At 41.9% G+C, this 14182-nt stretch overlaps 1 protein-coding gene across 23 annotated transcripts in view; it reads right to left on the bottom strand.

The window, feature by feature from the left end:
- Nucleotides 1-14182, bottom strand: part of CELF5 (CUGBP Elav-like family member 5) — a 118244-nt gene that overhangs the window by 10296 nt on the left and 93766 nt on the right. For 10 of the 23 annotated variants that reach the window (XM_044284640.1, XM_044284701.1, XM_044284784.1 and 7 more), the window contains exons 3-6: nt 13571-13619; nt 6319-6447; nt 5727-5806; nt 2330-2476 (exon numbers count right to left, since the gene is read on the bottom strand). In XM_044284640.1, coding sequence (XP_044140575.1) covers nt 2330-2476; nt 5727-5806; nt 6319-6447; nt 13571-13619 — 405 coding nt within the window. Of the gene's footprint in view, nt 1-2329; nt 2477-5726; nt 5807-6318; nt 6478-7152; nt 7176-13566; nt 13620-14182 lie in introns of all 23 variants that reach the window. The other 13 variants (XM_044284711.1, XM_044284792.1, XM_044284656.1 and 10 more) reach the window with 2 other exon arrangements.

Genomic DNA, 14182 nt, shown 5'->3' with positions numbered 1-14182 from the left:
CTAGCCACTCTAGTTAAACATAACCATGTAGTAGACAGAAAAAACATTAGTAATAAAATGTGTATCATTCTGTCTGCCTTGGCAAATACAAACCACCCTATACTACATTATGACATATTTATTTTGTGTCATACAATTTTTCAACACAAGGGGGCAGCCATTCCTCACAATCCTACAGCACTGTTAACTCCTTCTCTGTTGGCTGCTCTTTATCTGCCCTGGGGAGCCAGTGATGAGAATGGATTTCTCTTTTCTAGCTGTGACGTACTATGTGTATCCCTCCAGCCCCTCAGCTGCATTCCCTCCCAATCCGAGCTCTATCGCCTTTCAGTTCTAGCTGGCTTTCGGAGCATCCCAATATTTCTCTGGTTCTTATTCCTATTTCCACTTGTGTCACATCAATCACTAATCCATACTCCATTCCATGTTATTACAAGCTCTGTCAATTATAGTGCAACATTTATCAGTCCCTCTTCCCAGCACCCTATGTCCAGGTCAGCGCTCATGCCTCTTTAATTCTAGAGACCATATGTAAAGTGTCATGTTGTGTCTTCAGTCAGAATATGCTCTGGGGCTGAAACCTATTTTTAATGACATTCATTCTAGGGCCTCATATAAGTGCCTATTTAAATACATTGTGTTGAGGCAATCACTGCTATACACTCTCCGTGTCTATTTCAATAATGTACAGAATCTGTATTCCTTTGTCCTTTATTCTGCTGTACCTCCTCTTCATCTCTACCTGTATGATGTCCACATTTTGTAAATATCCAAAGCAACATTTCAAATAAATGTCTGCCTTTTGGTTTTATTAAGAGCTGAATAATTGCAGACCACAGACAGGCAGAATATCAGGCCGGAAAATGATCCCAGTTTTCAGGTCTGATGATGTCATGGCCACTTACATTTGGTTGGTTCTCTCTGGACCAGTGTTCCTCAACACCAGTCCTCAGGGCCCACCTGCCGGTCATGTTTTCAGGATTTCCACAGTATTGAGCAGGTGATATAATTAGTGCCCAAGCATCAGGACTAACCACAGGTATTCATTGTGTGGGATACTCTCTCAAATCCTGACCAGTAGGTGGGACCTGAGGACTGGAGTTGAGAAACACTGCCTTGTACTGAACTATATCCGACTTCGGAACACAAGCCAAGCTATGCAAGCTAGTAGCATACACTATATATATATATATATATATATATATATATACACACACACACACACACACACTACCAGGAAATAAAAAAGAACACCTGGAAATCTTTATGCGATTGAGCAGCTATGGGTGCTTGGTCAATGATCACACAACCATGGTGGCACCCTTTTTTCGGGTTCTGCAGCAGTGCCTTGAAAAACTATTCTTACCCCTTGAACATTTTTAAATTTTTTCACTTCACACTCACAAAATTAAATGTATTTTATTGGGATTTGATGTGATAGACCAACACAAAGTAGCAATTATGTGTGAAGTGAAAATAAAATGATATATGGTATCAAAAATTTCGGATAAATAAAAATCTAAAAAGTGTGGAGCGCATTTGTATTCAGCTGCCTGTATCCTGATACCCCTAAATAAAATCCAGTCTGACCAATTGCTTTCTGAAGTCGCCTAATTAGTAAACAGAGTCCAACTGTGTGGCATTTATTCTCGGTATAACTATAGCTGTTCTGTGAAGGCCTCGGAGGTTTATTAGTGAACATTAGTGATCAAACAGCATCATGAAAATGAAGGAACACACCAAACAGGTCTGGGATAAAGTTGTGGAAAAGTGTAAAGCAGGGTTAGATTATAAAAAAAACATCCCAAGCTCTGAACAGCTCAAGGAGCACTGTTTAATCCATCGTCTGAAAATGGAAGGAGGATGGCACTACTGCAAACCTACCAAAAATGGATGGTGCTAAATACAGGGCAATCCTGGACGAAAACCTGGTAGAGGCTGCAAAAGTCTTAAGACTAGGGTAGAGGTTCACCTTCCAGCAGGAGAATGAACCTATACAGCTAGAGCTACAATGGAATGGTTCAGATCAAAGCATACCCATGTGTTAGAATGGCCTAGTCAAAGTCCAGACCTAAATTCAATTGAGAATCTGTGACAAGGCTTAAAAGCTGCTGTTCATAAATGTGCTCCATCCAATCTGACTGAGCTTGAACTATTTTGTAAAGAAGAATGAGCAAAAATTTGAGCCTCTAGATCTGCAAAGCTGGTACAGACAAACCCCCAAAAGACTTGCTGCTGTAACTGTACATACACACACACACATAAATATTTAATACTTTTTATAAGGCTTTTCAGGTAGTTCCAAAGAGCAAAAGGCTAAAATGTATACCGCTTGTGCGTAGGCACTATAAGGGCTTATGGGAAGTGCCAGTGATGGAGTGAAGATTCCCAACTGTCCAACCATCTGTTGCATTCGACGTAGAGTTCGCTCTTTGTCTGTGTCTGCAAATTTGACCACAAGGCTGGATGACGCTCCCTGAAAAGAGGAGGAAAGGAGTAGAACATGTAATGTTTTGTTCATAAATAGTTATCTTTTTCAAACAATGCATTACAATAATCCCAGTAATGTGTACCTAACCTGAAAGCACATTTTAATTAAATTATGCTAGCTTGTAAGTTTGTCATGTGTAGATGGCCAAACTAGATCCAGTTAGTCTGCCATCAGCCTGTGTAATCAGAGCCAATTGCAGTGACTAGCAGATTGCAATAATTGGCTACTCTTTTTATCCTGAAGGATAAATATATAATAGGATTTTTAGCTTTTATTTCAATCATCTGTCTATGTTTTTTGGTTTTGAAACATTAAATTATCTACCAATTTTACCACGCCAGGTACACATTGCCAAGATGATATAAATAGCCAAACCAACAGACACACTTACTAGTACAAAATGAAATATTGCAACAACTAGTATGAATTTGATATAATATATATACAATTTGAACAATATATCTAAACAGTAAACACTGTTATTTGTATAGGAAATGGAACTTGGGATTTCAATTTAAAAAAAATATTGCCCTGTTCATACATACACTGGTTCCACTGGGTTTATGCTGCTTTTTAATGGCAAAAATTAGGTAACCTGCAAAACTATTCTTCGCAACAAAGGTACACCAAACCAATGGACCCCATTAAAGGTCCACAGGATCTATCAAACCGGTCATTGGCTCCATTAACAATAGAAGCTATAACACTAATGTGAGTGAAACAGGGTTCTATGTGCCTCAATCTTCACAGGTCAGTTCAATTATTTGTCACTAAGCTTTGGAGGTTGGGTTATACATAGAAATTTTAGTAATCCAAAAACCAGAGACCAGGCACACAGTACTATGCTTCTTCTACAATTCGCTTTCCAATGAGAGTGCGGTAGCGGTAAATGATCAACGCTACTTCTTCCACTAGTTTAAAATGCACTTGTCAGTCATCAGTTCATTTTAGTGACTATATCTGGATTTGTACATTATTCTTAATGACATATGAAACTTTTTTTCCGCATATGGCATAGATCCGAGATCATTCAATTACTGTAAATTTTCAGACATGGGCCCAATGGTTTTCCTCGCAATGTGTAGATTGGACTTTCTGGAGCCACTATCTCAGAAGAGTCATCAATAAGCAGTGTGCACAGACAATCAGGTCTATTCCTGGGTCGTATAATGCAACATGCCTTAGTCAGTAATTACAATTATGGTGTGTCCAAACAACATAAAGACTCGATGGAAAATGTAATTTATGTCTGTGCATCATGGTTTTTCAGTACAGATGGTGATATTCTACATTTGTCCAATGGCTCTATCCAGTGGGTTCAGGCAGAAAAATAGTTGCTTAATGGAAAAAATTGCTACCACCCAAATGGAGAAGACTACAAGGTATTATATTGTCTTTGAATGTTGCACCGTGGGTTTATCATGGGCCATGAATACATTCCTACCTTCTACCTCCTTTTGATAGAAAGCAAGTAGGTCACTGATTACATAATGAAAGCCAAAGCAAATCAGCATCACCTATAGATTCATGTAGGTCAGATGGAGGTTGCACCATTTCATACTGATATTTAGCTTCACGGGTTGTCTCAGGGCAACAACCCCTGTCCTTAAGTCCTTGTAGGACATTCAACCTTATTATAGGGATTCATCCACCTAGGACCTCATGTGCCACTCTGGCGGACCCGGCATGTCCATGTCATACATGGATGGCCATGTATTTAGCCTGTAGCATCTGTATGTCCAGACAAGGCATCATACATTGATATGACGTAATTTCTGTGGTGACAGAAGATGGCTTCATTTTTAAAAGGAGAGGTCTTTGTGAGGAAAATATATTGGAAAAATGAATATTGTCCTGCCGTTGGGATCAACACTGATCAGCTAGTAGCAAATGTTCAATTAGGCCTAGTTCAAACTTTAGTGATTTGGTCAGTGATTTCCATCAGTGAACACAGGTGCAAATTTTTTCATTATACCTTATCTCTTTGTAGCCTCCGCGCTTGGTTTTGACTCACAATCGCTGATTGAAATCACTGATCAAACAATGACTGTATGAACCAGGCCTTAACCGCCTACAGCATCAGCACAGGAGAAACTAGGCATTCCCCAGTCTGCATGGAAATCAGTGACCCGTACAGGTTATGCATGGTTGTTCTTGATACACCAAAACAAGAGACGCTCTTCCTTAGTAACCCCTCTCTAGTCACTCCAAGTTCCCTTATAGGGTTTTCAAACCAGAAATATTTATTTGATTTAATAAGCTTACAGAAAGTCAAAGAAGTGGCTTTGGGTTAAAAAGGTAAGATATTTCCTTTATAAAATAAAAAATATCACCAACAGGGTGTAGAGAGAAACAGACCAGGGGTCTAATGGAATCGGTGAAAACATGAGTGGCTAACCATAACAGATTAAATGAGCTACAATACCAGTCACCTCCCATTGAAAACCATGGCACAGTTTCTGTTAAAGAACGTCTTGTGCAACCCCTTTATGGTAAGCAACCTCTAAAATTATATTGGCCAAAAAGGATGACATTTTAACAAAGCAGGCAGACGTTATATATTGGATGGCTGGGTGGATGACCATTGTAACCAGTAATAGTCCAGTTGGTCTGGATGGGGTTAGTACATGGTAGATTTCATTACTGAAAACAAAATATATTTTAACATCTGTTAAATATCTGTGGAAAGATAAAAAGAAGGGGTTGGCCCACAAACATCAACTATCCACAGGATAGGCTGTTAATATATAATTTGCTGGGAGTTTGACCACAGAGACACCCATGGAGTAGTGGTCACACATGCACACAATCACTCCATTTAAGTCTAGGGAGCAGACATACAGTAGCCAAGCACAGTATTCTGCTATTTCTGTCAGTGTCATAGAAAATGAATGGAGAGGTAGTGTGCATACCTGACCACCATTTTTTATTGAAACAGGTGACACAAGAATTTTGTTCTCATGATCATAGAGTTCCAACCACACGGGTCCTATGTATAGATAATAAATGCTGTTTGTAGACCATCCCTTTTAAGATATTGACGTTGAAGTCATTTGTCATTCTTTTAAACAAAGATTATATCTGTTACACATTCTGTTGTACACGTATAGTATTTTCCATATTTCTTATACATTGGCCAGGTATACCATAGACAGGCACAAAGGGGAAGCTTTCAGATTCACTCACATACACATAAAGGGTCTCCTGAGCTATGACTAGAGAAGGGAATACTTACTGGCATTGTTTGACTCCCATGTAGAGCATGTATCGCTGCCTGAGCCTCAGCATGAGATGAGAACTTGACAAAAGCACAGCCTGGAAACATATCAGTATATAGTTTGCATAAAAAATATATTAGTAAAAACAGTCATGACTGTAGCGGTCTCATGAGGACAATACTAAATGTGTAAATGGAGGAAGAACTTGCTAAAAATATATCAGTGACTAAGTATTTTGTTACATGTATGTAAAAAAAGCACCAGTTCTAACATGGTCCGTGTGAAGAAAAACTGTAGGGAAAACACTTGGAATTTCAGAACAGAAACTGTTAGGCTGCATTCACATCTTTGTTTCAGAGATCTTATCTGGTGAAAATGCTGGCTGTTGGCAGGACAAAAAAATGTTGCATGCAACAGTTTATGTCCGGCTGTAACCCAGCATTTATGCCGGAAATTGACCCCATTGCAGTCGGTGGCGATGGGGCTCTGTGCCGGTACAGCCGGCTGGAGATGTGAACAAAGCCTTACTCTTATATCACCTATGGAGGATATAATGGAACTAAGCATGTTCTGCCATAAATATTTCTTCTTTCTTCTAGCTGGTCTTACCTTTACTGCTGCCATCAGGTCCTCGTAGAACAGAACACTCCTCAATTGAGCCAAAGGCTTGGAACATGCTGGTCACTTCTTCTTCTGACTGCTGTTTGCTAAGCATCCCCACAAACAGTTTGCGATCACCTGTGGTCCCAAGTGTCAGGTTAGTGTCACCTAGTCACATAAGTTACTTGGTAAAGAAAAATTCAAACTTACAAACTCTAGAAGAACTTGTGGTAATACTGTTGCAAAGTGATGTTCTAGGAAGTCTATGTAAAATACAGATTTTAATGAAGGTGTTCCAGAAACCCCTCACCGTTCATTCTTGATGAATAATGTTGGCTTACCCACGCAATGTCAATGACTATAAAGATGGTGACATACAGCAGCGGTAACTAGACAGTTACAGGTCCAGCTTGTCTAAATATGTTGGTGAAACTATGTGACGGTATACTATTAAGAGGGGAACTTGGAAAAACATCTGTTTCCTTCTACTAATATTAATTACTTTTAGCGCAGAGGTGGACTGAGTATAATCTGAGACCCCATGCATAGTAATACTTTTAATTTGAGTTAATATTGCCACAGTTATCACCTGCTTTTCCTTTCTCCTTCAGGCCAAAACTTTAAAAATTGCTCTGATTGTCCAATGGGCTGTGCAAATCCTGCTGGTGACAGCTACTGCCCTAATCCCTGGTGGTCACTCTGCCCCTGTTTTCCATCTCTCCTGCTCTATAAATCTCTACCTCTCTCTAAACCTCTCCTTTGCTATAAATCCCTCTCTCTTAGGACTCATGCACACGACCACGACTCCGTGTGCTGCACATGGCCGTATTGCAGCCCGCATACGGCAGGGCTGCAATACACAGGCACTGGCCGTGTGCATCCCGCATCATGGATCGCGGACCCATTCACTTCAATGGGTCCACAATATGGGAGATGCGAAACGGAAGCACGGAACGGAAGCCCATGGAAGCACTACGGAGTGCTTCCGTGGGTTTTCTGTCCATGACTCCGCACCGCCAAAAAGTAGTGCATCCACTACTTTTTTGCGGTGCGGACAGATCACGGACCCATGCAAGTTGAGTGGGTCTGAATCTGTCTGCAGCCGCCGCACGGATGTTGCTGTGCATTGGGGACCGCAAATTGTGGTCCCCAATGCATGGAACGACCAGCACACGGTCGTGTGCATGAGCCCTTAATCTAAGGCCAGGGCTACATGGCGACATGTGTCGCGCGACATTTTGTTGCACCAATATTGTGTGACAATTTTGATAATGCTAGTCTATGGTGTCAAACTGTGACATGCTGCGACTGCGACATGACAATAGCAAAATATCCATCCAAGATGGATTTTTTTGCGACTGTTCCGTCGCAGTTGCATGTCGCAGTGCGACACCATAGACTATCATTATCAAAATTGTCGTGCAACACATGTTGCAGTGTAGTTGTGCCCTATGTGACACATGTCATCGTGTAGCCCTAGCCTAAATCTCTACCTCTCTCTTAATCTGAGGGCTCATGCACACGACTGTTGGATATTTAGCGGCCCGCAAATTGTGGATCCGCAAAACATGGATACCGGCCGTGTGCATTCCATATTTTGCAAAACAGAACAGCTGGCCCCTAATAAAACAGTCCTATCCTTGTCAGTAATGCGGACAATAATAGAGCATGTTGTATTTTTTTGTGAAACGGACATATGGACACGGAATGCCCACAGAGTAATTTCCGTTTTTATGTGGCCCCTTTAAAGTGAATGGTTCCGCATACGGGCTGCGAAAAAAACGGAACGGACATGGAAAAAAAATGTTTGTGTGCATGAGCCCTAAATCTCTCCCTCTCTTTTAATCTAAGTCTCTCCCTCTCTCTAAGGGCTCGTGCACACAAACATTTATTATATCCAATCTGCATTTTGTGTGGGTCGGTTGTGGACCCATTCACTTTATGGACAAGAATATGACTGTTCTATAAAGGGCAGGACGTTCCGTTCTGCAAAATGCAGAATGCACATGGCCAGTATCTGTGTTTTGCAGATCCGCAATTTATGGACTGCAAAACAGGCTACGGTCATGTGCATGAGCCCTAAATCTAAGACTCTCTCTAAGGGCTCATGCACACGAGCGTGTGTGCCCATGCTGCGGACCACAATGCACGGGCATAGGCTGGGTGCACTCCGTTTGCAGATGCGGACCCATTCACTTGAATGGTTCCGCGATCCACAAGAGATGGTCCACACTGCAAAAAAATAGGACATGTTCTATTTATTTTGCAGTGCACTGCTCTGTATCTTGAGGATTGCAGACCCATTCAAGTCAATTGGTCTGCATCTGTGATACGGAGTTCACACAGCCGGTGCCCATATATTGCTGACCTGCTGTTTATGGCACAGGGCACACATTCTCGTGTGCAAGAGTCCTAATGCTAAGTCTCTCCCTCTTTCTAAAGCTAAGTCTCTCCATATCTCTAAAGCTAAGTCTCTCCATATCTCTAAAGCTAAGTCTCTTACTCTCTCTAAAGCTTAGGCTCTCCCTCTTTCTAAAGCTAAGTCTCTGATTCTCTCTAAAGCTGTCTCTTCCTCTCTCTAAAGCTAAGTCTCTTCCTCTCTCTAAAGCTATGTCCCTCTATCTCTCTAAAGCCAAGTCTCTCTGTCTCTCTAAAGCTGTCTCTCGAAAGCTAAGTCTCTCCATCTCTAAATCTAAGTCTCTCCATCTCTCTAGTCTCTCCATCTCTCTAAAGCTAAGTCTCTCTTCTCTCTAAAGCTGTCTCTCTAAAGCCAAGTCTCTGCGTCTCTCTAAAGCTGTCTCTCGAAAGCTAAGTCTCTCCCTCTCTAAATCTAAGGCTCTCCATCTCTCTAGTCTCTCCATCTCTCTAAAGCTAAGTCTGTCTCTCTAAAGCTATCTCTCTAAAGCTATGTCTCTCCTCTGTAAAGCTGTCTCTCCTTCTCTCTAAAGCCATCTCTCCGTCTCTCTAAAGCTAAGCCTCTTCCTCATTTTAAAGCTAAATCTCTCCCCCTCTGAGCCTCTCTCTGCATTTTGACTCATACGGATAATAGGGAAACCTGTACCATTCTTCTTATATACCTCATTTTTATTTGTACAACCCCAGTACCGTGCTTTTGAAATGAGGCTATAAAATGTATGTTCAGGAAAACAAATATGACAAGGATGATCCATGCTGCACACTAACATACTGTACTGCCTAATGAATCAGACACGTGAACTATGTATATAAAGTGACATTTAGGTGAGCGGAAAACGATGGATGTAATGATTGACCAATATATTTTGTACATATTCTCGACATACATTTGCATGCACATATGGTTCAGTTGGGCACATTTGCCATATGTTCACATGCATCAGAATATAAGGTTATGCGCCCGTCTGCATACTGAGTGGTGTGATACGTATTCATGGGTAACTCATGCAGAATGGCACACAAATGTCAGTGACCCACTAAACATTCCACAATTTTGCACTGACATAGTAGACACAGCTGATCCAGCCCCCACTCCATCTCCCCATGCACACACATGCTGCACAGAGCATCCTCCTCTCACCCCCTCCCATCTTGCATGCTCCGTTGCTCTCTTTCCTCACAATCTCCCTCCACACAGACACACACTAGGCCCCCCTTTCTCCCACAAGAGCCCCCTCCCATTCCCTCTCTCTTCACCCTCTGATTGGCAATTTCACATGCTGTCCAGCAACCATGAAAATTTGTTTGAAGCTGGAAGCTGCATCTGGTTACCATGACAATGGGCAGTGCCGGCACGCGGTGTGCCAGGGCGGTGGTGATGTATTTTGCAAGGGTTTAAGGAGCGCTCAGCTGCTGCAGACAGAGCTGGCAAAACCAGGTCATGGAGGCTGGACTAAGCAGGGCTGTAATGATATTGAATCCAAACACTGATAATAAACACTCATTACTCCACAATGCCCCCCAATAAGCGTCAATGAGGGTACACCAAAATAATACCGTCAGATCCACATGGAAAACAATGATCCGTGAAGGGTTTACGAATGTGCGCTTCAAAATGGATATAATGTGTAATGGATACAAGATGTCGATAATCGTCTGGGATGAATTCAACATGCTACAAAGTCACACACTAACAGTAGACATAGGAGTGAATATACCAAAACCACTGCAGACTGTGGCACATTGCTTTCATTGCTTGATCATACATGGAAAGAAATTCGGACTTCAGCCAAGCAGACAAGATAATGTCCTTTCAGTCTGAGAGTAATGTGTGAAAATTGTAATTATTGTTAGCGAGATGAACCCCGACTGACATCATTTTTAGAGAATTAGACTGCCATTATACACTGCCTGTTTAGCTGGATAACTACTACTATTATTATTATTAATAATTGCTCTTAGTCTAGTTGGATGGAATTTGATTGGGCTGGAGTATGGATCCAGCAGGAGAGTCCCAGATTTTAGGGAATGTCCTGTTGTCCCAGGAAGGCTGCTGCATGTCCAGAATTCAACCGTATCTACGTCTTTGGGATGCAGAAACAGTTGATCACCGTCAGCTCCCTGCTCCACCATTCACCCTGTGACCCTGATGTCTGCGACTTGGCACAGGTACGATGCAGTGACATCATCGTACCTGCTGCAAGCCACAGACAGTACGGGCTAGAAGAGGCTTGCATTGAGGGATGAGGGCTGCCGTGCCTTGTCAGAGAGAGATCTTGACTAGCTATAGGAGTGGGGGTTGCATGGGCGGAGAGGGCTGCACAGAAGTTGCTGGGGGGAAGGGAGTTGCATTCAGAAATTTTCTGTGGGGCCCAGTCATTTCTAGTTACGCCACTGAGAATGAGGCTAGGTGAATATTACTTTAAGGCATTAAGGTGTCGTCATGCTGTGTGGGGATCACTATGTGGACATGATACTAGATGGGGGAGCATCATACTGCATGAGGAAGTGCTAAGGTGTTATCATACTGCATGGGGGGCACCGAAGGGGCATAATACTCCATGGGGAAGCACTAAGGGGCATTGTACTGTGTGGAGGCATAATACTGCATTGGCAGGCATTAATGGTGCATCATACTGCACAGGGGGTACTAAAAGCACACCAAACAGCGTGGAGTTCATTTCCCCCTACTGTCTAAGAGATGGTTCTATTGGCTCCAAAGTACTGATGGATTCTGATCTGCCAGATGAGGGATTGTCAAGAGAGTCACTGAAAGGAGCTCTATGGTTAAAGGGGTTGTCTCACTTCAGCAAATAGCATTTATCATGTAGAGAAAGTTAATACAAGGCACTTACTAATGTATTGTGATTGTCCATATTGCTTCCTTTGCTGGCTTGACTCATTTTTGCATGGCATTATACACTGATCGTTTACAGGGGTTACGGCCACCCTGCAATCCATCAGCGGTGGTCGTGCTTGAACACTATAGGAAAAAGCCTCTGTGGTGGCCGGGACCTTGGGAGCGTGCACTGGAATGCACAGCAGCTCCCATCCTTGCTACCTTAGAAATGGCCCTAACCTCTGGAAACAGTGTATAATTCAATGGAAGAATGAATCGGGCCAGCACAGGAGGCAATATGGACAATCACAATACAGTAGTAAGTGCTTTCTATTAACTTTCTCTACATGAGAAATGCCAATTGCTGACGTGAGACAATCCCTTTAATTCCTTACTTGTGATGAACTAGCTTTTTAATAGCAAGGGGTCCACATACTGTTCTGGCACAGCAACTCCCTCCTGCTCGCCACTGTAACATCATTATTTTATAAATGAAATCACATCCTTTAAAGAGGATTTTCACCCAACACATCTAAATGGGTATATATTAAATGACTCAAAAGTCGTTTTGTACCTACGGAGATACTGGTTGTCACCTTTGAATTAGCTTCCCGGTAAACTGTCACTTTTTTATTGCTTGACAGCTCGTCATCAGTTTCTGAGAGGCAAAGTCAAAAGTGACAACCAGCCTGTTGTCACTTCCAGGAAAATGCCTGTCGCTATATTTTTTTTAAATATAAATCAAGTGCAACACAGATCTGGATGCCGGTTTATTAATGAAGGCGGTCTGAGCCGAGATCCGTCTCTGAACTAAAAGGTAGACGTTGAAATCTTGCAGGTATTGATTGTTTCTTACCTCTTAATATATGAAAAATCTATTAGATATGTACATTTCTTATTTGATGCAGTGTTATTGACGTGCTGATTTGGATAAAGTATGATTGATTTTACTGTATTGATATCCTATTGTCATATAATGTATGGTTTATCTGACTAATTGGCTGTATGTAAAACCTTTAATAAAAATGATCTGATTCAAAAAAAGATATGTACATTTCTGGCATGCAGGAAAGTGGTGGGGGAGATTTATCAAACTGGTGTACAGTAGAACTGGCTTAGTTGCCCATAGCAACCAATCACATTCCACCTTTCATTTTCCAGAGGAGCTGTGAAAAATGAAAGGTAGAATCTGATTGGTTCTACTTTACACCGGTTTGATAAATCTCCCCCTCTATGTTCACCATGCACTAAGAGGACCATGGTGCACCAAAATCTTTCAGTGTATGGATAGCAATGAAAGCCCTACCCGTATGATGGTACATACAGTGATAGTGGATATGCTGCTTGTGACAATTCACAGTCATTGTGCGCTGCTGACGTGCACTGTTATGGTGGGTATACATAATGATCACGGAAGGATCTTTTCTGTAATAATTGAAATGTTTTGTAAGGTTAAGGTAAATTGTGGTGCTTTCTGCATGTCACTAACATAGGGATGATGTCCTCCCAGCATCAGACTCTGATCAGAGTTATGATCGTCAGATTTAACTGCAACGCAAGTCACAGGCAGAATCCTAGCATGTCGATGAGCCTAAACACACAGCACAATGGAAGGTAACACAGTGGCAGAAGCGGTTCCAACCTATATCCAGTCATCAGTTATTTATTAACCACGTCTTTAACAGAATGTCATTTACACCAATGATACATGAATATTTTGCAAATGTAATAGAAGCACCTAGGTTTTGTGACACCTATCATGCTTCGGGCTATTCATGACGATGAGTATGTATACACTGATGATGGCTGTGCTTCCCAGTATGATGCTGTAATAATGAACATGCTGTGTTGTATAATGATACATTGATAATGAACAAGCTGGGATCTGGGATGCAACATAATCAATGCCCTTAATGAACAGACAGCTCTGAATGGTGATGGACCCTTCAACAATGAGCAGACAACACTGCTGCACCCTGATAAGGGCTAGTCTTTTAGGATACATACCTCCCCGACTCTCGCTGTCTGCTGGCTTCACCTGAATTGGTCGTGCCATCTGGAACCAGAGAACACTCAGGATAAATGTTTCTCACCCACACCTTTAGCCATTACCCACTCAATAGGTTGTATTTTTGTTCCCCCCCCCCCCCCCCCCCCACAAAATGGCCAAATTTAGGTGTTAGGACTCTCTAGTAGATATACAAATGTAACATTTATGCAATAGTAATGTAAAAATGGCAAAATGGCTTCCATCTGTCCCAGGAGAATCACACAACTGTCATCAGAGCCAAAATGATTCAATGGATTAAAAGCTACAGATCAAATAAAGCCTTGGTAGGATATCACTTGCTTTATTATTGTAAAGGACAAGACCACTAGACAAAGAAATACTTACAGGAAATCCACCCAAAAATATAATAACAAGGGAAACATTGGTTACTGCTGTGTCACTAATGTGAAGGAACCGACAGCCAAATCTTCAGCTGCCCCTATGGTGAACACGGCCTTAGTGCTATTCAAATGGCCCATAGCAAAACCCGGAAGGCTACTCACCCTCAAGCCAAAGACCAAGATCATAAAACCCTGGGAGACACCATGCAGGTACAGGCCCCACATGCT

The sequence above is a fragment of the Bufo gargarizans genome, chromosome 1 (assembly GCF_014858855.1).
Source record: "Bufo gargarizans isolate SCDJY-AF-19 chromosome 1, ASM1485885v1, whole genome shotgun sequence".
Taxonomy (NCBI): Eukaryota; Metazoa; Chordata; class Amphibia; order Anura; family Bufonidae; genus Bufo; species Bufo gargarizans.
Note: the sequence above shows the minus strand (reverse complement) of the source record. Positions and strands in the feature narration are given on the sequence as shown.